Below are 21721 nucleotides of genomic sequence, written 5' to 3'. Positions count from 1 at the left end.
CTGAATTCTAAAATGGTCCTTTTCCCTTTATATTATAAAATTTCTAAAACTGAGATGTGCCCGCCTATTAACTGATGTCATAAAAAAACCTCTCAAATAAACAGAATATTGAGGAGGCCCTGGTGTTCTTTTGACACCCTGAAACATGATACTGTCCGGTGCTAAAGAGGTCATGATCAGGGTCAGGCTCAGGATTTGGAAAACATTCTTCATGATGCTACAAGTAACTGCTAATAGCCAGAAGTACTTATTACTCTTAATGACAACAACAACAAAAAACAGTTAAGAGTGAAAATACAGTGGCAGCTAACTGAATGATTAAGTACCTTTTAAAAAAGCTACTTCTGTCAAGTAGCTTTTTAAAAAGTATTACATTTAATGTGGTATTTTTGTTTTCTTTCCTTGAAAAGCTGACATGGAGTCTATGGTGAACCATGTAATTATTGGTTTCTTAAAGTGAAGAGTAATAACTTTCAATATATGGAATTTGGATTCCACAAATTTTTTTTTACATTAATACCTTCTGAAAAACAGTATTATGAATTTTAACTTTCAATTCAAATAACTTTTTGCTTTATCCATTTATGATCAGACTATGGGCTAATTTCCCTAATGTATAAGAGCTTGTAAAAATCAGTAAGGAAAAAACTCAACAATCTTTTAGAAAGACAGGCAAAGAACATGGGCAGACAGTTCATAAAAGGGAAGTAAAAACACTTAAATGTGAAAAGATGTTCACCCACACACAATGAGAAACTAAAACTGCAATGAGATGCCATTTTCATCTATCTGCTAAGATAAAAATGTTTAAAAACTTGATGCTAGCAAAGGTGTTAGGAAACAGGCACCCTTACACATTCCCATTAAGACATAAAATTGGTTGTACAACCTTAAAATGAGCAGCATCTATCAAAGTCACCAATACAGACAGTCTGCAATCCAGTCCTAATTTTATTCTCAGGACTTTCCCTCTAGCTTATTTCACTGCAGGGTATGTGTAATAGCTGAAGACTGGTGACTGGCTAGATAAGATACACAGATACGGGACAAACTTCCAAGATGATGAAGCAGTGTGCATTTGTGTCAGTGGGGAGAAAAAGAAGAAATGCAAATGCAAATATTTGCTGAATATGTATAGACTACATATTTCAGGAAAGGTGAGCAAGAAATTGAGACTATTACTTTTAAAAAAGGTAACAGAGTGGCAGAAGGGAAGGATGAGGAGACTTCATCAAATAACCTTCAATACCTTTTGAATAGGAAACCACATTAAATATATTATTTTTAAAGAAATGAAAAGTAAGGGCAGGAAAGCTATCTTGATCTTAAACCCAAAAAATTAATAGGAAGAAAAAATTTGCAGGGTTAAGGATAAAAAAACCATAGTAAAGAAGGATAAATTAGAAGGGTGCCAGTATAAAGGAAAGATTAAATATGGGGAAAAAGAGACAAAAGAGAAGAGCAAATTACTGTTTCAAACATGAATTGCACTAACCTGAAGAACACAGTAGTTCCCATTTTTCTTCTTAGAAAGTAATTTCAAAGCTTCATCTTCATATCCCGGGGCAATAATACCATCAGATACCTATATGTGTATTAAATATTAATTTCTATTTTAAAAAATTAGAGAACACCTCTTAAACAATCTAGAGATAATTATCTGTCGTAAATAATGCAGTAGCAGTTTCTGGTTTCTGCCTCCACTAGATAATACAAATACTATACTTGGAAAAGGTAAGTCTATGCTAGAATACAACTTTCTACAGCTGATCTTATCTCATTGGCTGTCCTTCTGGTTGTCTGTTTCAATTTTAACCAAGAATATATGAGTGATTCGCTGTAATACACGTATCTTAGGAAGAAAAATGATTTTTTACTCTTCTGTTCACAGGGAGGTTTTGTACTAGAAAGAGCATGTTCTTCTAATTCTGGCTCTGCCAAAACCTGGCTAAATGACCCGAGGCAAGGCAGGCTCCTCAACAGCAAGAAAAGAGGTCAGAGGAAATCAGATTTAACACATTATAAAGATACGAAAGTCATAGCTCACACCCCAAAGCCTCGTGCTGTAACCTATAACGCAGCACACCAGCTCCACGGCAGCTGGGGATGGCAGGGGTGATGGTAAGGATCCCTAAAGCAACTAAATATTGTCAAGTCACAGGCCCTGTTAGCCTTAACTGCTAACTGTTTGTTTCCCTCCGAGGCATCTGATCTCCTTCATCTTCTTCTCTATCTCCCCAGCCCCACCCCCACCTTTCCGGAATGCCTGTTTGGTACTCAATTGATGGGGGTTAGTTTTTTAGAGTAGTTTATAATTTCCCTCACTATACAGTCTCTTTCATTACAGACCGAATGAAAGTTTACAGCCACGTTCACTATTACGTCACCATCCAAGATAGCATCCTCTATTCTTCAGAAACAGTAACTCTGGCATTAAGACAATGACTACTAGAAAATTTTAAAGAATTAAATACATAAAACTTTATCACAATAGCCAAATACAAATATTATAGGTTATGGTTTCAATAAACACTATGAACAAATTAAGCTCTACTTAGTTATGCATGGGACAAGATACAGAATGTCCACTAACCTCTCTAGAGATAATTTTGGCAGTAGGGACATCACAAATATCAGATAATGCAACAAAATCACCAAAGGAAGACATCCTATCAGCCCCTGTAAATAAAAATTAAAACGCAGTATTTATCACAGATTATCCATCCTTATACAGAAAAAGGTAATGTTCAACAAACCCCAATGTGATCATATAAAATCTAACTTCACTAAGATTTAAACAATAGATTAATAAGTCATTTAACTGAAATAATCAATAAGAAATATTCTTTCATTTTACCTCCTAGAGCAACATTCAGCAAACTTTTTCTGTAAAGGGCCTGATAGTAAATATTTTTTAAGCTTTGCGGCCACGTGACCCTGTTCCACCTCCAAGACTGTGGTTAGCAATCAGCCACCGACAATACTATGTGGCCCTGTTCCAACCAGACTACATTTACAAAGCTAGGTGGTGGGCTGGATTTAGCCAATGAGCCACACTTTGCCAACCCCTGTGGTAGAAAGTAAACCCTGAGAAAGTGTCTCAATAATCTCCCATTAATTTTACAATAATATTCACAGGTTATTAAGCTCATGCATTAGATACTTGTGAATTATATAAAATATAACTTTAACAAAATTCAGTGTACTTAAATAACCATACAACTTAAATTTAGCAATACAAATACATTCAATAGCCTAATCTGAAACTTCATGCACCAAATTCCAATTGTGCTTCCCTTTATTACATTAAATACTAAAACTAACACACACTTTTATAAACAAATTTATTCCAAGGCTCTCATATAGTCATTCTGAAGTATTAATGAAAAACAGATTAAGGTAATTTGAAATCCTATAACGAAACAAAGGATATTACTACTTTAAGATAAAATATTGCTTTTCCTCTCAAAAAAAAAAAAAACAACAGAAAAAGCGCTATTATTCTTCTGACCTCTTGCTCTTGCATATGCAGTGGATATGGGTGTGAGCGTTTCGTACATATCATAGACCATGCAGACTTTGGCTTCATCTTCACTGAGTGGAACTCCAACAGCAGCGCCTGGTATAGAAAACCATAAATAAACCAAAAATCTCAAATGACTACTTATTAATTCCTAAATCAGGACATTTTTCTAAACATCATCTAGTCTATATAGCATAATTTCTAGTGCTTGAGCCAAATTAAACAAAAACCTGTTTGGCCAGATAATTAAATGCCAAAAATATAACTGCAGGGGAGGGTGAGGCGGGGGGAATCTCTTCTCCAGCCTCTGAAAACAGAGCCACTGTCTTGAGTCTGCCAACACTAGGCGTATATGAAGCTACTTTAATTCATTGCTGACTCTCTGTCCTGCTTGATATCACACACCGTTTATCTCTCTGCCACTCCCATTGTTTTCATATCCAAAAACTATCTGAGAACTAATTATGTGTTGAATTGTCAGTGGGTGACACAAATAACTAAGCTGTACAGCTGACTTAAACACAGAAGAACAAAGGTCTCTCATACAATGGCCATAAAAAGTTAGAGTGCCATAAGAACAACTTGTGTCTCTACTCAGTTAACTTCTCAACCATGTGGAAAAATGTTTAGTTTAGTCATACTGCATTCAGCAATATCACTTTTATTTTCTAAAACATGTTTCCACTACAAATACAACTATTATCTGACCTTCCTATCTCATAATAGTGTTACATATTATATATATGTAAAAGACATGTGTGCATGGTATTGTTATCAGATTTTATCCAGTTACTACGCTGATACTGTTATTAGCAAAAGTGGTTTCGGACTTCACAGAATGTCTATATTCGCTTTTCAGTCTTGTCAAACTTCCAAAAATTTTTTAAAAAGTGTATTTTGAACAGTTCCAGAGAATCCCAGAGGGCAGTGCTTTACCTGCCGGGCTGACATGTTTGAAAGAGGCAGCGGCTGGAATGCCTAAAGCTTCTTTGAGTTCCTTCACCAGCTGCCAGGCATTCAAAGCATCACACAAGTTGATAAATCCAGGGGCTCCATTCAAAACTACATATAAAAATGTAAATACACATTAACAAGCCAGGTCAATAAGATCAGATGTGTACATTTCCTAGAAAAATTTTAAAAACACACATATAAAGATTGCACAAATATGTTGCAAATAAAGTATAACGAAGAGGCAAACAGATATACACGAACATACAAGAACTTGCTGAGACTGAATAAAGCACCCGAGTCTGAGCCCATCTCAACAAACACACACACACCACACAGGTGCATGAACACATACGTGTGCACACACCACTGGTGGACCAAAGCCAGCCAATCCATAAATAAATCAACAAAGAATTCAGGAACAGGAAAAAAGTACGACTAGACTAGTGGTCATGAGGGATCCACTTCAGTACAGAAATAAGATCAAACAACTGTGGCAACTTTACTGTACAATTTATAGTATAAAATTTAAATTGTAAGTCCTGTCAGTTTAACAAATAATGTTACAAACTAAAGCAAGAGTTTAGTGGGTGGGAGAGATGGAGGGAAAAACGTGTGTTGGGTTTCTCTTCTTTCATACCAGACTCAGTACACTCAGTCTAAAGTTGAAATGCAGTTAAAAAGGAGACTACAACTTTTTCACTGCCTATTCTCTTAACAGTGGCAGGATTTTTAAAAGCCAAAATCTTGTGAATAAATATTTATAAGTTCAGTGCACACACAAAACTAGTGGGCCACTAATTAAAAACAACTTTATAATTTCACTTCCTTTGTGTTATTTTGGATAGCACATACGTTTAAAAGCAAAACCTTGCCAAACATCTATTGAGTGCCTACTACAATGTTAAGCACTGTACTAGGAACTTGGGATACTATCAGTGAATAAAACAGTCCCTCCCAAATTACTGTCATCGACAACCCGCTTAGATAGCCTCGTCCAAGACAGCAGACAGCAGAAGCAAGAAGAACTACACTTCTGCAGCCGGTGGAACGAAAAACACATTCACAGAAAGACAGACAAAATGAAAAGTCAGAGGACTTGTACCAGATGAAGGAACAACATCAAACCCCAGAAAAACAACTAAATGAAGCTGAGATAGGCAACCTTCCAGAAAAAGAATTCAGAATAATGATCGTGAAGATGATCCAGGACCTCGGAAAAAGAATGGAGGCAAAGATCGAGAAGACGCAAGAAATGCTTAACAAAGACCCAGAAGAATTAAAGAACAAACAAACATAGATGAACAATACAATAACTGAAATGAAAAATACACTAGAAGGAATCAATAGCAGAATAACTGAGGCAGAGGAACAGATAACTGACCTGAAAGACCAAATGGTGGAATTCACTATCACGGAATAAAGAAAGAAGAACGAAAAGAAATGAAGACAGCCTAAGAGACCTCTGGGACAACATTAAACACAACAAAATTCGCATTATAGGGGTTCCAGAAGGAGAAGAGAGAGAGAAAGGACCCGAGAGAATACCTGAAGAGATTATAGTCGAAAACTTCCCTAACATGGGAAAGGCAATAGCCACCCAAGTCCAGGAAGCGCAGAGAGTCCCAGGCAGGATAAACCCAAGGAGAAACACACCGAGACACACAGTTATCAAATTGATAAAAATTAAAGACAAAGAAAAATTATTAAAAGCAACAGGGAAAAAAGACAAATAACATACAAGGGAACTCCCATAAGGTTAACAGCTGATTTCTCAGCAGAAACTCTACAAGCCAGAAGGCAGTTGCATGATATACTTAAAGTGATGAAAGGGAAGAACCTACAACCAAGACTACTCTACCCAGCAAGGATCTCATTCAGATTTGACGGAGAAATCAAAAGCTTTACAGACAAGCAAAAGCTAAGACAATTCAGCACCACCAAACCAGTTCTTCAACAAGTGCTAAAGGAACTTCTCTAAACAGGAAACACAAAAGAAAAGGACCTATAAAAACAAACCCAAACAATTAAGAAAAAGGTCATAGGAACATACATATCGATAATTACCTTAAATGTGAATGGATTAAATGCTCCAACCAAAAGACACAGCCTCGCTGAATGGATACAAAAACAAGACCCACATATATGCTGTCTACAAGAGAACCACATCAGACCTAGGGACACATACAGACTGAAAGTGAGGGGATGGAAAAAGATACTCCATGCAAATGGAAATCAAAAGAAAGACAGAGTAGCAACTCTCATATCAGACAAAATAGACTTTAAAATAAAGACTATTACAAGAGACAAAGAAGGACACTACATAATGATCAAGGGATCAATCCAAGAAGAAAATATAACAATTGTAAATATTTATGCATCCAACATAGGAGCACCTCAATACATAAGGCAAATGCTAACAGCCATAAAAAGGGAAATCGACAGTAACACAATAATAGTAGGGGACCTTAACACCCACTTTCACCAATGGACAGATCATCCAAAATGAAAATAAATAAGGAAACGCAAGCTTTAATGACACATTAAACAAGATGGACTTAACTGATGTTTACAGGACATTCCATCCAAAAACAACAGAATACACTTTTTTCTCAAGTGCACACGGAACATTCTCCAGGATAGATCACATCTTGGGTCACAAATCAAGACTCAGTAAATTTAAGAAAATTGAAAACACATCAAGCATCTTTTCTGACCATAACGCTATGAGATTAGAAATCAATTACAGGGAAAAAAACGTAAAAAACACAAACACATGGAGGCTAAACAATACATTACTAAATAGCCAAGAGATCACTGAAGAAATCAAAGAGGAAATCAAAGAATACCTAGAGACAAATTACAACGAAAACACGAACGATCCAAAACCTATGGGATGCAGCAAAAGCATTTCTAAGAGGGAAGTTTAGAGCAATACAAGCCTACTTCAAGAAACAAGAAAAATCTCAAACAATGTAACCTAACACCTAAAGGAACTAGAGAAAGAAGAACAAATAAAACCCAAAGTTAGTAGAAGGAAAGAAATCATAAAGATCAGAGAAGAAATAAATGAAATAGAAACAAAGAAAACAAGAGCAAAGATCAATAAAACTAAATGCTGGTTCTTTTTGGGTTTTTTTGCATTTTAAAAAATCTGTATTCTACAAATATACCAGTGAATGCTATAAATAAGGTAATATGACATAAAACAAAAAACGCTGGTTCTTTGAGAAGATAAACAAAATTGATAAACCATTAGCCAGACTCATCAAGAAAAAGAGGGAGAGGACACAAATCAATAAAATTAGAAATGAAAAAGAAGAAGTGACAACAGACACTGCAGAAATACAAAGCATCCTAAGAGACTACCAGAAGCAACTCTATACCAATAAAATGGACAACCTGGAAGAAATGGACAAATTCTTAGAAAGATATAACCTTCCAAGACTGAGCCAGGAAGAAACAGAAAATATGAACAGACCAATCACAAGTAATGAAATTGAAACTGTGATTAAAACTCTTCCAACAAAAGTCCAAGACCAGATGGCTTCACAGGTGAATTCTATCAAACATTTAGAGAAGAACTAACACCCATCCTTCTCAAACTCTTACAAAAAATTGTGGAAGAAGGAACACTCCCAAACTCACCACCATCCATCATCACCCTGATACCAAAACCAGACAAAGATACTACAGAAAAAGAAAACTACAGACCAAATAACATTGATGAATACAGATGTAAAAATGCTCAGCAAAATACCAGCAAACAGAATCCAACAACACATTAAAAGGATCATACACCATGATCAAGTGGGATTTATCCCAGGGATGCATTTCTTCAATATACGCAAATCAATCAATGTGATACACCATATTAACAAATTGAAGAATAAAAACCATATGATCATCTCAACAGATGCAGAAAGAGCTTCTGACAAATTTCAACACCCATTTATAATAAAAACTCTCCAGAAGGTGGGCATAGAGGGAACCTACCTCAACATAATAAAAGCCATATACGACAAACCCACAGCAAACATCATTCTCAATGGTGAAAAACTGAAAGCATTTCCTCTAAGATCAGGAACAAGACAAGGATATCCACTCTCGCCACTATTATTCAACATAGTTTTGGAAGTCCTAGCCACGGCAATCACAAAAGAAAAAGAAATAAAAGGCACACAAATTGGAAAAGAAGTAGTAAAACTGTCACTGTTTCCAGATAACATAAAACTACGTATAGAGAATCCTAAAGATGCCACCAGAAAACTACTAGAGCTCATCAATGAATGTGGTAAAGTGGCAGGATATAAAATTAACGCACAGAAATCTCTTGCATTCCTACACACTAATGATGAAAAATCTGAAAGAGTAATTAAGGAAACACTCCCATTTACCACTGCAACAAAAAGAAAAAAATACCTAGGAATAAACCTACCTAGGGAGACAAAAGACCTGTATGCAGAAAACTATAAGACACTGATGAAAGAAATTAAAGATATGATACCAACAGATGGAGAGATATACCATGTTCTTGGATTGGAAGAATCAATATTGTGAAAATGACTATACTACCCAAAGCAATCTACAGATTCAATAAAATCCCTACCAAACTACCACTGGCATTTTTTACAGAACTAGAACAAACAAATCTTAAAATTTGTATGAAGACACAAAAAAACCCCAAATAGCCAAAGCATTCCTGAAGGAAAAAAACAGAGCTGGAGGAATCAGACTCCCTGACTTTGGACTATACTACAAAGCTACAGTAATCAAGACAATACGGTACTGGCACAAAAACAGAAATATAGACCAATGGAACAGGATAGAAAGCCCAGCCATAAACCCACGCACCTATGGTAAACTAATCTAAGACAAAGAAGGCAAGGATATATCATGGAGAAAAGACAGTCTCTTCAGTAAGTGTTGCTGGGAAAACTGGACAGCTACATGTAAAAGAATGAAATTAGAACACTCCCTAACACCATACACAAAAATAAACTCAAAATGGATTCGAGACCTAAATGTAAGACCAGACACTATTAAACTCTTAGAGGAAAACATAGGAAGAACACTCTTTGACATAAATCACAGCAAGATCTTTTTTGATCCACCTCCTAGAGTAATGGAAATAAAAACAAAAATAAACAAATGGGACCTAATGAAACTTCAAAGCTTTTGCACAGCAAAGGAAACCATAAACAAGATGAAAAGACAACCCTCAGAATGGGAGAAAATATTTGCAAATGAATCAACGGACAAAGGATTAATCTCCAAAATATATAAACAGCTCATGCAGCTCAATAATAAAGAAACAAACAACCCTATCCAAAAATGGGCAGAAGACCTAAATAGACATTTCTCCAAAGAAGACATACAGATGGACAAGAAGCACATGAAAAGCTGCTCAACATCACTAATTATTAGAGAAATGCAAATCAAAATTACAATGAGATATCACCTCCCATCAGTTAGAATCGGCATCATCAGAAAATCTACAAACAACAAATGCTGGAGAGGGTGTGGAGAAAAGGGAACGCTCTTGCACTGTTGGTGGGAATGTAAACTGATACAGCCACTATGGAGAACAGTATGGACTTTCCTTAAAAAACTGAAAATAGAATTACCATATGACCCAGTAATCCCACTACTGGACATATACCTAAAGAAAACCACAATTCAAAAAGACACATGCACCCCAATGTTCACTGCAGCACTATGTACAATAGTCAGGTCATGGAAGCAACCTAAATGTCCATCAATAGATGAATGGATAAAGAAGATGTGGTACATATACACAATTATTACTCAGCCATAAAAAGGAATGAAATTGGGTCATCTGTAGAGACCTGGATCGATCTAGAGACTGTCACACAGAGTGAAGTAAGTCAGAAAGAGAAAAACAAATATCGTATATTAACGCATGTATGTGGAACCTAGAAAAATGGTACAGATGAACCGGTTTTCAGGACAGAAATAGAGACACAGATGTAGAGAACAAATGTATGGACACCAAGAGGGAAAAGCGAGCTGCAGGGGATGAATTGGGAGACTGGGATTGACATATATACACTAATATGTATAAAATGGATAACTAATAAGAACCTGCTGTATAAAAAAATTTAAAAAAAATTCAAACATTAATCTGTTTCTCTATACTTCTTCCAAACAATAAAATGCTCTTTGAATTAAAAAAAAAACAAAAAAACCCAAGTTACTGTCATCATGGAGCTTACAGGTGGAGTTAGAAAGGAAACAAAATGCACAACAGAATTATACAATAGAAAATATTAGGTATTTACCCAAATGAGTTGAAAACTTGTGTCTACACAAAAACATGTACACAAGTGTTTATAACAGCTTTATTCATAAACTGCCAAACAGCATCCTGACATTCTTGATGTCTTCAAAAGGTGAATGGATAAACTGCGGTACAGCCACACACAAGGAAATATTATTCAGCAATAAGAGGTAATAAGCTACCAGAAGACACAGGAGGAAACTTAAATGCATATTGCTAAGTTAAAGAATCAGTCTGAAAAGGCTATATACTGTATGTTTCCAACTATATGATACTGGAACACAGCAAACGTATAGAGACAGTGGTTGCTAAGGGTTAGGGGGGTGGAAGGGGAGGAGTTTTTAGGGTGGTAAAACTATTATGTAGGAAAATTTCACAGCGAATACATTATATATTTGCCCAAACCTGTAGAATGTACAACATATTCTGAATCTAAACTATTGATCTTAGTTAATAATAATGAACCAATATTGATTAATTGTAACAAACGTACCACACTAATGCAAAGTTGTTAACAGGGGAAACTGGGGGAAGGTGGACATATGACTATTCTTTGTACTTCTGGGAAATGTTTCTGTAAATCTGAAACTGCTCTTCTAGGGGACTTCCCTGATGGTCCAGTGGTTAAGCCTCTGCACTTCCACTGCAGGGGCATGGGTTCAATCCCTGGTTGGAGAACCAAGATCCCACATGCCGTGCGGTGTGGCCAAAAAAATTACTGTTCTCATGGAGCTTATGCAAGAGGCACAGAAGAAACAAAATAGGCAATAAACAGTAAACAACAAAAGTAAAATATCCTATAAGACATACAACATGCAAAAATTAAATGAGACATCTTTTATAAAACTCCCCCATCTCCCTTTTTTTATACTTTAGACTAATTGTGGTAAGTGGGAGAAAACTTGGCTTCTGAAACATTTCAGTTAGTTAGAATAACTCCTTCAAATTATCAAATTTCCAAAGACACTAACAACTCTTTAGACACAAGAGAAAATGCTATAGAGAAATGTTTAAAGTTGTTTAATTTATTAAACAGTTGAAACAAAACAGAACTCTTCTCGTTTCCAATCACAAGAAAACCAGTCATCAACATCACTCTCTCTCACACACACACACACACACACCTCTAGGGCTGAGCACACGGGCTTGGGCAGCATTAGAAAAGATTCAAGATATATGTGAGGCAAAGTAGTAATAGAATTTACCGACTGTCAAGAGCAAAGACAAGAGTATTTTAAATGCTCCTTAAACTTCCTGCACTGCTTCTCTCTCCTCCCCTCTCTCCGCTGGTAACAGGGAGTAAACAGCACCAATCTACCAATGTGCGCTCTGAGCTTGCCTTCTCAGTGCCTGAAGGAAGCTGTCCGTGCTCTCACCGAGGGCAGCCCCCCACCAACTTCAACCCTCCGAAGTCTTCACACCTACAAGTCTCTCCTCTGCCCACTGGACCCACTCTTCCCTTCTACCAGGGAGTAGGACGTGCTTGCTCATTAAATGGTCCACCTTAACAACAGAACAGAACCAAAAACTGTAAAATCCCTCTTATAACTCTACAAATCCTTAAGCCCTGACTAATTTCTCTGTTCAAAGAATTATCTTTATCATTCTTCTTTCCTAACCTCACATTCCTATTTTGGCCCATTGTAACTGGGCTTCCAGATCCATCATTCCAAGGAAACTGTGTTTGTAACATTCCCAAATCAAATAGCTACTGCTCTCAGCAGCATTCCGACTGGTTGAAACTCTATAGGTTCTCTGATGGTTCTCCACTGCCACGTCAAGGTTTGGTCTTGACCGTCTTCTCCAAAATTCAGCCACCCCATCCTGTCCTACATCTTCAAAACCATCTACACACCAGACATTCGAATCTGTATCTTCAACTTGACTTCTCTCCAGAACCCTCAATATTTTTTGTTCACAAGTCCCACTGACAGCTCAAACTTCAGGCAACTATAAGAGGTACTATGTAATTTACTTTATCTTCTAAAAACTGAATCACACCTGATACAATAGAGAGAAAGACACACACATCCAGACACGCAAACTGTGCCACGTTAACGCTCAGCTTTTACCTGTGATTGGGAGCTTGGGCTTCAGGGTATATAACTGGGCAGGAGTTTGATGAGGGTTCATTCCATACCTCAAGGGCATCTGAGATATTCCTTTACTATATTCTTTCCTGAAGTAATCTGAAATTGCTTCATCATATCGTGCCGTATGAGTGAAAGCCTAGAATAAGAGTTAAGATTTGTGAAAATAGCCGCAGTATTTCTGAAAGTGAGGTAAAAATGGTTATAAGTAGTATATATCAAACTACAACCCATAGCCCGCACACATGCCTGTGCAGGAAAGACACCAAATAATAATAAATAGCACAAAGAATTATTCCCTTTCCATTTCTCTTTCAATCTTTTGACAGACTACCTCTCTGATAGTTGGTCTTCGCATTTACAACAAAAGGATAGCAGCTCCAAGCAGAACCCTGGAGGGTGGTGTAATCTGGTGAGAACTGAGTACTGTTGGTTTTGCAAGCACTGAACTAGATAAAAGCATGTCCGCACCTTCAAGGCTAACTGGCGTCTTGTCTCCAAAGATGTGTCTTTGCTGTCGGAGTCCTGCATCTCTGAGGACACAGCCGCGTAGTCCTCTGGTTCACACACTACTGTCACTCGAGTGTGGTTTTTGGCTGCCGCTCTCAGTAGGGTTACTCCCCCTTTGAAGAACAAAAGACGATTTGCATTTTCTTATCAGTTTCACCTCTTTCAAATCAAGTCACTGTACGCATACGTACTTTCTACTATAATTCTTGCCTTAAAAATAAGAGAAAAATAAGCCAGATGAATCTCTAAACAGAGAAAGAGCTCAGAAAATATCGATGAATCGGTCATCCCAGAACACAATCTGGGGGCAGCGACTATCTGCTAGGCCCTCAATAGGGAATGTCCAGGAGTCACCTTGTTTACAGTGTAAAGAAGTGTCTCCTCCAGCAGTCTTCAAATATGGTTTTTCTGACTTACCAATATCAATTTGCTGAACCGCCACTTCAACAGTTACAGCCGGAGAAGCCACCGTCTTTGCAAAGGGATACAGATTACAAACAACAACTCTAAAAACAAAGAGGAATTCAGCTGTCACTAAAAACTCAAACTTCCGTGGTTTACACACCTCAGTCAGTAGCTGTTAACATGACCAAACCCCTTAAGACCTAAAATATCAACTGTGAGCCTGACGTTTTAAAGTTCTAAAGTTACTTTGAAACATCAGGACCTCCCACATTTGCAAGAGCATAGGTATACAGAAGGGGCTGTAGCCAGCAAATGCTCTCAATACACATTATTCCCTCCAAATCATATTGCAATGTTGCTGCTTGGGTCACCTTAGCTTCCCACTGTTCTATCAAGCCATCAAAATTTAAAAACAAAATTTTAACTGAAATAAAATACAAAGCTACCGATAATATCCTCAATTTGGAATGTGATCACCATTATCTACGACATTGGATTTTACACTCTATTTCCAGTGGATTGTGTAAAATGATGAAAAATGATAGGTCATTCTAAAGGGGAAATATTTGTTTTGTCTTCAGAAAGGTCATACACAATAATGGTAAAAGGATAAAAGAGTAATTTAAAGGACAGACCTGATCTAAAATTCACCACCAGTGAAACAGAGATCCACCCCTAGGGCTGCAATGTGAGGAGATATGTGGGCAGGTTCCCCAGTGAAATAAGCACAACTGGTAAAAACTAACAAAAAAAGAAAAACAGAAGGGGGGGTGGTGGGCAACACTTCCCAATGCCTGATACTAAAACCAGACAAAATGTCACACACACAAAAAAAAACAACCAGAACAGTATCTTATGAATACGGACCAAAAAGTCCTTAACATACTACCAAATTGAATCCAGTAAAATATAAAAAGAAGTACACACCACAGCAAAGTATGGTTTATCCCACGACTGTAAGGTTGGTTTAATATCTAAAAGTCAATTATTGTAATAGCTATGTCAATAAAATAAAGGACAAAAACCACCTGATTATCTCAATAGATGCACGGAAAGCATCTGATAAAACTGAACTCATTCATGATGAAAACAGTCAAAAATTAAGAATAGAACTTGCTCAACACGATACAGGATATTTAAAAAAAACAACCCACAGCTAACATCATACTTCAAGGTGAAAGACTGAAAGGTCTACCCTAAGATCTGGAACAAGACAAGGATGTCCACTCTCACCATTTCTACTCAACCCTGTACTGGAGGTTCTAGCCTGGTCAATTAGCAAAGAAAATGAAATAAAAGGCACCAAGATTGGAAAAAAGTGATGCTATCTCTATTAGCAGGTGACATGATCTTGTTATCTAGAAAATCCTAAGGAATTCACACAGAAAAATCATTAGCACTAATCAGTAAATAAGTTCAGCAGAGTTGTAGGATAAAATCAATTGAACTTATACACACTAGCGAGGAACAATCCAAAAGTAAAATTAAGAAAACAGTTCTATGTACAATAGCATCAAAAACAAAAACAAACAAATTTATGAATAAATTTAAGAAAAGAATATGACTTGTATCTTAAAAAGTACAAAACAATGTTGAAAGAAATGTAAAAAAAACTTTAGAAAGAGATGCCATGTTTATGGACTGGAAGACTTAATATTGTTAGGATGGCAATATTCCCCAAATTGATCTACAGATTCAAGATAATTCCTACAAAAATTCCAATGCCCCTTTTTGCAGAAATGGGCAAGCTGACCCTAAAATTCATATGGAAATGCAAGGGACCCTGAATACCCAAAACAATCTTGAAAAAGAAGAACAAAGCTAAAAGACTCACACTTACACTTTCACAATTTACCGCAAAGATAATGGCGTGGTGCTGGCATAAAGGAGGTATAGATCAAGTGTACCAAGATCATTCAATGGGGAAAGAATAGTCTCTCCCACAAATGATGCTGAGACAACTGGATAGCCACATATTAAATAAAGCTGGACCGCTACCTCACACCCACATATAAAAAAAGTAGCTTAAAAGGAATCAAAGACCTAAGCATAAATGCTAAAACTAAAAAACTCTTAAAAGAAAACATAGGCATAAATCTTCATTATTTTGAATTATGAAATGGTTTCTTAGAAATAACACCAAAGGCACAGGCAACAAAAGAAAAAGTATAGGTAAGTTGGATATTACCAAAATTTAAAACTTTTATGATGGTCAAAGGATACCATTAAGAAAGTGAAAACAATCCACAGAATGGGATAAAATGAATTCTTACAACTCAATAATAAAAAATAAGTAACTCAATTAAAATGGGCATCTGAACAGACATTTCTCCAAAGGTATACAAATGGCTTATGCTCGTGAAAAGATGCTCAACCTCATTAGGAAATGCGAATCATAATCACAATGAGATACCACATCAAAGGATGGTTAGAATCAAAAAAATCAATAACAAATGTTGCTGAGTATGTAGAAGTGAGAACTTCTGTACACTGCCGGTGGGAATGTAAACTGACGAAGCACTTTGGAAAATAGTCTGGCAGCTCCTCAAAAGTTTAAACAGTTACCAGATGACCAAGAAATTCCATTCCCAGGTATATACCCAAGAGAAATGAAAATATATGTGCACACAAAAATTTGTACATGAATGTCCATAGCTGCATTATTCATAACATCCAAAAGTGCAAACAATCCAAATATCCATCAACTGATGAACTGATAAATGGGAGCATAGCCATACAATAAATTACTTTTCAGCAATAAAAAAGTGAATTGATATATGCTGTAACATGGATGAACCTTGAAAACATGCTAAGAAGCTAGTCACAGAGGACCATATATTATACAATTACACTGATATGCAATGTTCGTGTAAATCCAGAATAGAAAATACACTGGTGGTTGCCTAGGTTGTTGGAGGAAATGAAGAATGAAAGTTAATGGGTAGAGTTGTTTTGGGGGGGAGGGTCAGGGTGGGAGGTGGGGTGATGAATATATTCTAACATTAACTGTGGTAATAACTGTACAACTCTAAATATACTAAATTACTAAACTACTGAATTATCTAATTTAAACTGGGGAATTGTATGGTACATGAATTAAGCTGAATAAAGCCGTTATACATATGTATTAAAAAAGAAAGACTGAATATCATTATGTAAATAACTAAGTTACTTATATGTATGACAATTTAGATCACAACTTCCTAAAAAAGCAAAGGTTGTTTAAGCATAATTATGTATTTTAGTAATATAAACTTGGCAAAATCAAAATGCTTATTTACCCACATACAATGTCACAAATATCCTCAATAAATGTTTATAGTAAGTGATCAGGAAACTAAACCTAATGCTAACCTTGATCTTTAAAAAGAAACACCAGATTTGGCTTCTTTGTCTTTGATCCCTAATGTATTAAAAGTTCAACTTTGAATTTTTACCTTATAAGACTGAAATCAAGTCTGGCCATGTCAGCATTATCTTCTGGGATATTACGAGCCAAGATGCCTAATTGAACAAAGTTAGAGTATTAGGTTCAAAAAACAAGTCAGAATAAGGTACTTCTTTCCAACACAATCCCATCAATCAAGTTAAAGCCCCTAGCATTGCCTAATTAAGAATACCAGACAGTACAAATCTCAGATTAGTGGGTATACTTAAAAACTGTTTGCATCAGTTCCTGATTCCCTTTCTCTTCAGCAACAAAACATAAAAGGAATTTTCATATACCTGTTGTCAGTTCCATCACTCCATGTACTCCCATAAATACTGAAGCATTTTGAAAGAATTCCTTTGAAAGTCAGTTACACTGTGATGCTTTATTCTAAGTTTGGAATCATCATAAAAGTTTTTTCACACTCTAAATTCTAAGTATTTCCATTACTCCAGCAGGAAATATCATACTAACTTATTTATCAGGCCAGGACTAATAGCAAGCAGAGGAATCCATCAAGTAATAAAGCAGACCAGATTTTAAACAGGTCCTAATGTATTATGAACTTTAGCAGCACATGTGACAAAACCAGCATAACCTCACAGATAATTTTTTTTTAAGCTGTGACCTGCCTTTTTCCTTATTCCTTTGTTTATTCTACAAAGTAACTGATTGTTTTAAACTGAAAGTATCGGGGCTTCCCTGGTGGCACAGTGGTTGAGAGTCCACCTGCCGATGCAGGGGACGCGGGTTCTTGCCCCAGTCCGGGAAGATCCCACATGCCGCGGAGCGGCTGGGCCCGTGAGCCATGGCCGCTGGGCCTGCGCGTCCGGAGCCTGTGCTCCGCAACAGGAGAGGCCACAACAGTGAGAGGCCCGCATACCGCAAAAAAAAAAAAAAAATACTGAAGGTATAAACCACTTACCAGCATGGACTGCAGGATGCAAGGTTTTCACACGCCCCCCTAACATTTCAGGAAATCCAGTTACCTCAGAGACGTCTCTGAAAACAGATAAACAGAATATTGCTGGTGCTTCTGCTGAGTTGTCATTTTACATTTTACACCATTCCAAAGCATCTTCCAACATTTTTTCAGAGCCTGGATTTTCAGAATTCAGAAAATGAATCATAAGCCATACTAATGAAATATTAAGAGATAAATCCAACTCACAAGTAATTTGGCAATATACAACAAAGTACTAATATTCTTATCTCAGAAACAGACTAAAGAGAAAGCAAGGATTTATTTTTACGATTAAACAAGCATAAAGACAGTAAAGTAAATGAGTGGGGCAATAAAAGATTGTTTAGTAAAGTGGTGTTGGTATTAGAATAACTGGTTAACACTATGCAAATACAGATTCCGAATCAAAAGTTTGAGCTCTTTAATAAAAGAAGTACCAAAATTAAGTATGTGAGGAATGCTTTCAAAACACTGAACAAAGGACTGAGCTATGTAAATTTAAAAACTTTTTACTCAATACATGAAAAGAAAAAGCTGGAAAAAGATAATCACAAAACATGACAAAGGGACACATAAAAGACAGCATTTCAATATCAATCCATATCACCAAACTGACCTGAACCCTCTCTGCCTGAATTTACAAGCAAATTTTTAAAAACCCACAATATGTGAAAAAAGCAACAAGCAAGACCATCTATCTTCTGTATGAGCTATGAAATAAAAAAAATATGCTTATAAAAACACTGGAAGGAAACACATCAACATGTTGAACATGGTTACCAGAGATGCTAAGGGAAGAGAGACTGAATCTTCAGAGTTGAATTTTAATGATGTCAACAGTTTCACTAACGAGCCAGTCAAAACAGATCATATGCATCCTGCAAATCACAACTTCCTTCTTGCCCAACAGACAGTCCACCTAAATTAATCTGTTGTGGCTGAGAAGGGCTCTGAAATGAGGACTCTGGGGGTCCCAACTCCTTACTCTGTAAATATGAACAGTAGTTACTAAATTTCTCTGGGCCTCATCTCCCTCTTCCACAAAGGTGGTTAAGTAGTTTACCAATCTCACAGCCTGGCTGGGAGAAGTAAATAACGTTATTTTACTCAGTGCTTGGAATACATTACTTTCTGGTCAACGTCATCACACTAGGTTCTGATTGGACTTAACTTAGAAAGCAAGTTGTGCCTTACCTGACTGCCAGACCAGCATCTCTGAGAGCTTTTGCAGTCCCTCCAGAAGCGATCAGATGCAAACCCACAGAAGCTAGGTTCCTGGCAAATTCCACAAGGCCGGTTTTGTCAGAGACACTCAATAAGGCTGAAACAGAAAACATTTCTCATCACTCGCTGTACACATTACATTCCTCAAGGCCGGGGAGGGGGCGGGTGGGCAGTCGGGAATCTCAAGGCCCTCACTACCCAGGCCTTGACCCGGGGCCGGGCCCGCCGCCAGCGAACCGCACTTCCGCGGGCCGGGGCCTAGCAGACCGCAGCGCCGCCTCCCACCCTGCCGGGCCCCCGCAGCTCCCGCCCGGCCGCCGCCATTGCCGGGGTGAGGGTGCCGCGGAGCACGGATGCCGATGGCGCGGCACCTCCGGGGCGCCAAGGGGCTCACCGAGCTGGCCGGGTGCCATGGCTGCAGGCGGCAAGGCCCCGGGGAGCGCGGGGCACAAAAGCGGAGACGCCACGTGCGGAAGGAGGGGCGGTGCGGCCAGAATTTACGCCGGAAGGAGGCGGGGCGGACCCGGTGGGCGCCTGATCCGTCACGTGACCCAACCCGCCCTCTGTTCAATTTCAGACGCGAAATTGGAGTCTCAGGGTTGTAAGGGAATGCGGGGTGGGGTGCGGAGCAGCTGGCTTCCTAAATCCAGAACTGGAAGGGATCATCGCCTACAGTCTCACACTCCGAGAGTGATTTGTCCCTGCCCTCAAAATGTGGTCGCCCCAAGCCTCGGGAGCTAACTCCTGTTGCCCAGGGCAGCCTGTCCCGGACCATGATCAAAGCGTCAGAAGCCCTGACGGAGGAATCAAGAAAAACACAAGGAAAAGTTCTTAGACCAGCAAAGCTGGAAAGCATCTTGGCAATCATCTGCTTTCCTCCCGTTTCAATATATTAAAAAAAGGCCTAAAGATTAAGTGACTCCACAGTTCCCAGAGGCAAAATGAAGTGAAATTGACATTCATTTGAGATTCCACCTTATACAATAGCCTGAAATCTGCTTATGAAAGGTGGTGTCTTCTGGCAAATCGGTAAATATTTAACTCAGGCCTGGATGAGAGGAATGATAATGGTTGGGGTGGGGGCGAGGGGAATGCCGTTTTTTATTTTGGCCGTGCCTTGAGGCTTGAGGGATCTTAGTTCCCCAACGGGGATTGAACTCGGCTTCCCGCAGTGAAAGCACCGAGTCGTAACCGCTGGACCGCCAGGGAATTCCGGGGGATGCTTTTCTTAATCCATGAAAAATAGGGAAAGCAAAACTGAACACATTCACTTCTTTTTGAAAATAACATCTTTGCCACAAAATATACACATGTTGCTGTCTAAAGAAATCTTCTAAAAATGTTCCTTGTTAGAATTATATTACAAAATAATAGTGCTGCCTATCTTTTATACTCTGTCTTGGGCTCACAGCTGCAGAAAAAAAAAAGTCTTCTCTTACCCACATGCTATTTATTTCTGTTTTTCCTCTTCCCCGATTCTTCCAGTCTCTTCTTTACTCCCCAAAGTGAATACCTATTGGCTAGAATCAAGGGCTGTATTTTATAACCTCTGAATACGTGAACACTTTGCTCTGAATATTTCTCACATTTCTAAGAGAAATATATTAAGATTCTAATGGTGTCTTCAGAGTGTGTTTGCCAACTTTTAATTTAAAAAGACAAAAAGTTCATAGCTTGTAATAAAGGAAATTTCCCTGGCCAGTCACTGTAGGTTTTTATAGGATACAAAAAGCAGAAAATAATGCAGAGATTTAGTGATAAGAGGAAAATAAACAGCACTTAGGCACTGGGCATTTTTCCTGCATGTGAATTTCAAGTATTCAATGTAATAAATATTTATTGATCCCTGTCTGCCTGAATGGCAGAAATACAGTGTCAGAAAGACAAAGATGAATATCAATTAATCACTGTTCTCAAGGAGCTCATGATGGAATGTAAGTGTAGCAACATAGTTAGGTACAACTAGAAAATACTAATAGAAAGAGAAAACATGGGATTAAACTGATTTTTGTAGAGGTCCTTTGGAATGCTGCCATATATACTAAAAAAGAATGAACTGTGGGTTCCAGACCAAGACACAACTCTCTTCATTTAATGATGTTTGCTAAGATTAGTTCTAACTAATCCTGCCATAGTATTAAAGTTCAGACTTGATAACTATCTCATATGTTAATGGCAAGAGGAGTAAATGAATTTACTAGCTTTGTGATCCTGACCACATCACTACATCTTTCAGGACCTTAGTTGCCTTGTGTGTAATAAAGGCATAATATTTGTTCTGTAAACTTTAGATTGTAAGATGCAAATTAATTTATTGAAAGTA

At 37.6% G+C, this 21721-nt stretch overlaps 1 protein-coding gene across 1 annotated transcript in view; it reads right to left on the bottom strand.

Moving 5' to 3' along the window:
* ATIC (5-aminoimidazole-4-carboxamide ribonucleotide formyltransferase/IMP cyclohydrolase) overlaps positions 1 to 19876 on the bottom strand; it is a 30545-nt gene extending 10669 nt beyond the window's left edge. Inside the window, exons 1-11 of the mRNA XM_082841882.1 lie at positions 19793 to 19876; positions 19369 to 19495; positions 18136 to 18212; positions 17218 to 17284; positions 13793 to 13881; positions 13337 to 13488; positions 12848 to 13004; positions 4460 to 4585; positions 3512 to 3619; positions 2594 to 2679; positions 1496 to 1585 (exon numbers count right to left, since the gene is read on the bottom strand). Of these exons, the coding sequence (XP_082698008.1) occupies positions 1496 to 1585; positions 2594 to 2679; positions 3512 to 3619; positions 4460 to 4585; positions 12848 to 13004; positions 13337 to 13488; positions 13793 to 13881; positions 17218 to 17284; positions 18136 to 18212; positions 19369 to 19495; positions 19793 to 19811 (1098 nt within the window). The 5' untranslated portion in view covers positions 19812 to 19876. The remainder of the gene's footprint in view (positions 1 to 1495; positions 1586 to 2593; positions 2680 to 3511; positions 3620 to 4459; positions 4586 to 12847; positions 13005 to 13336; positions 13489 to 13792; positions 13882 to 17217; positions 17285 to 18135; positions 18213 to 19368; positions 19496 to 19792) is intronic.
* Positions 19877 to 21721: the final 1845 nt, after the last annotated feature.

Source organism: Leucopleurus acutus (assembly GCF_964270905.1).
Source record: "Leucopleurus acutus genome assembly, chromosome: 6".
In the NCBI taxonomy this organism is placed as follows: domain Eukaryota; kingdom Metazoa; phylum Chordata; class Mammalia; order Artiodactyla; family Delphinidae; genus Leucopleurus; species Leucopleurus acutus.
The sequence above is the reverse complement of the archived record's forward strand: the minus strand, read 5'-3'. Positions and strand labels throughout refer to the sequence as shown.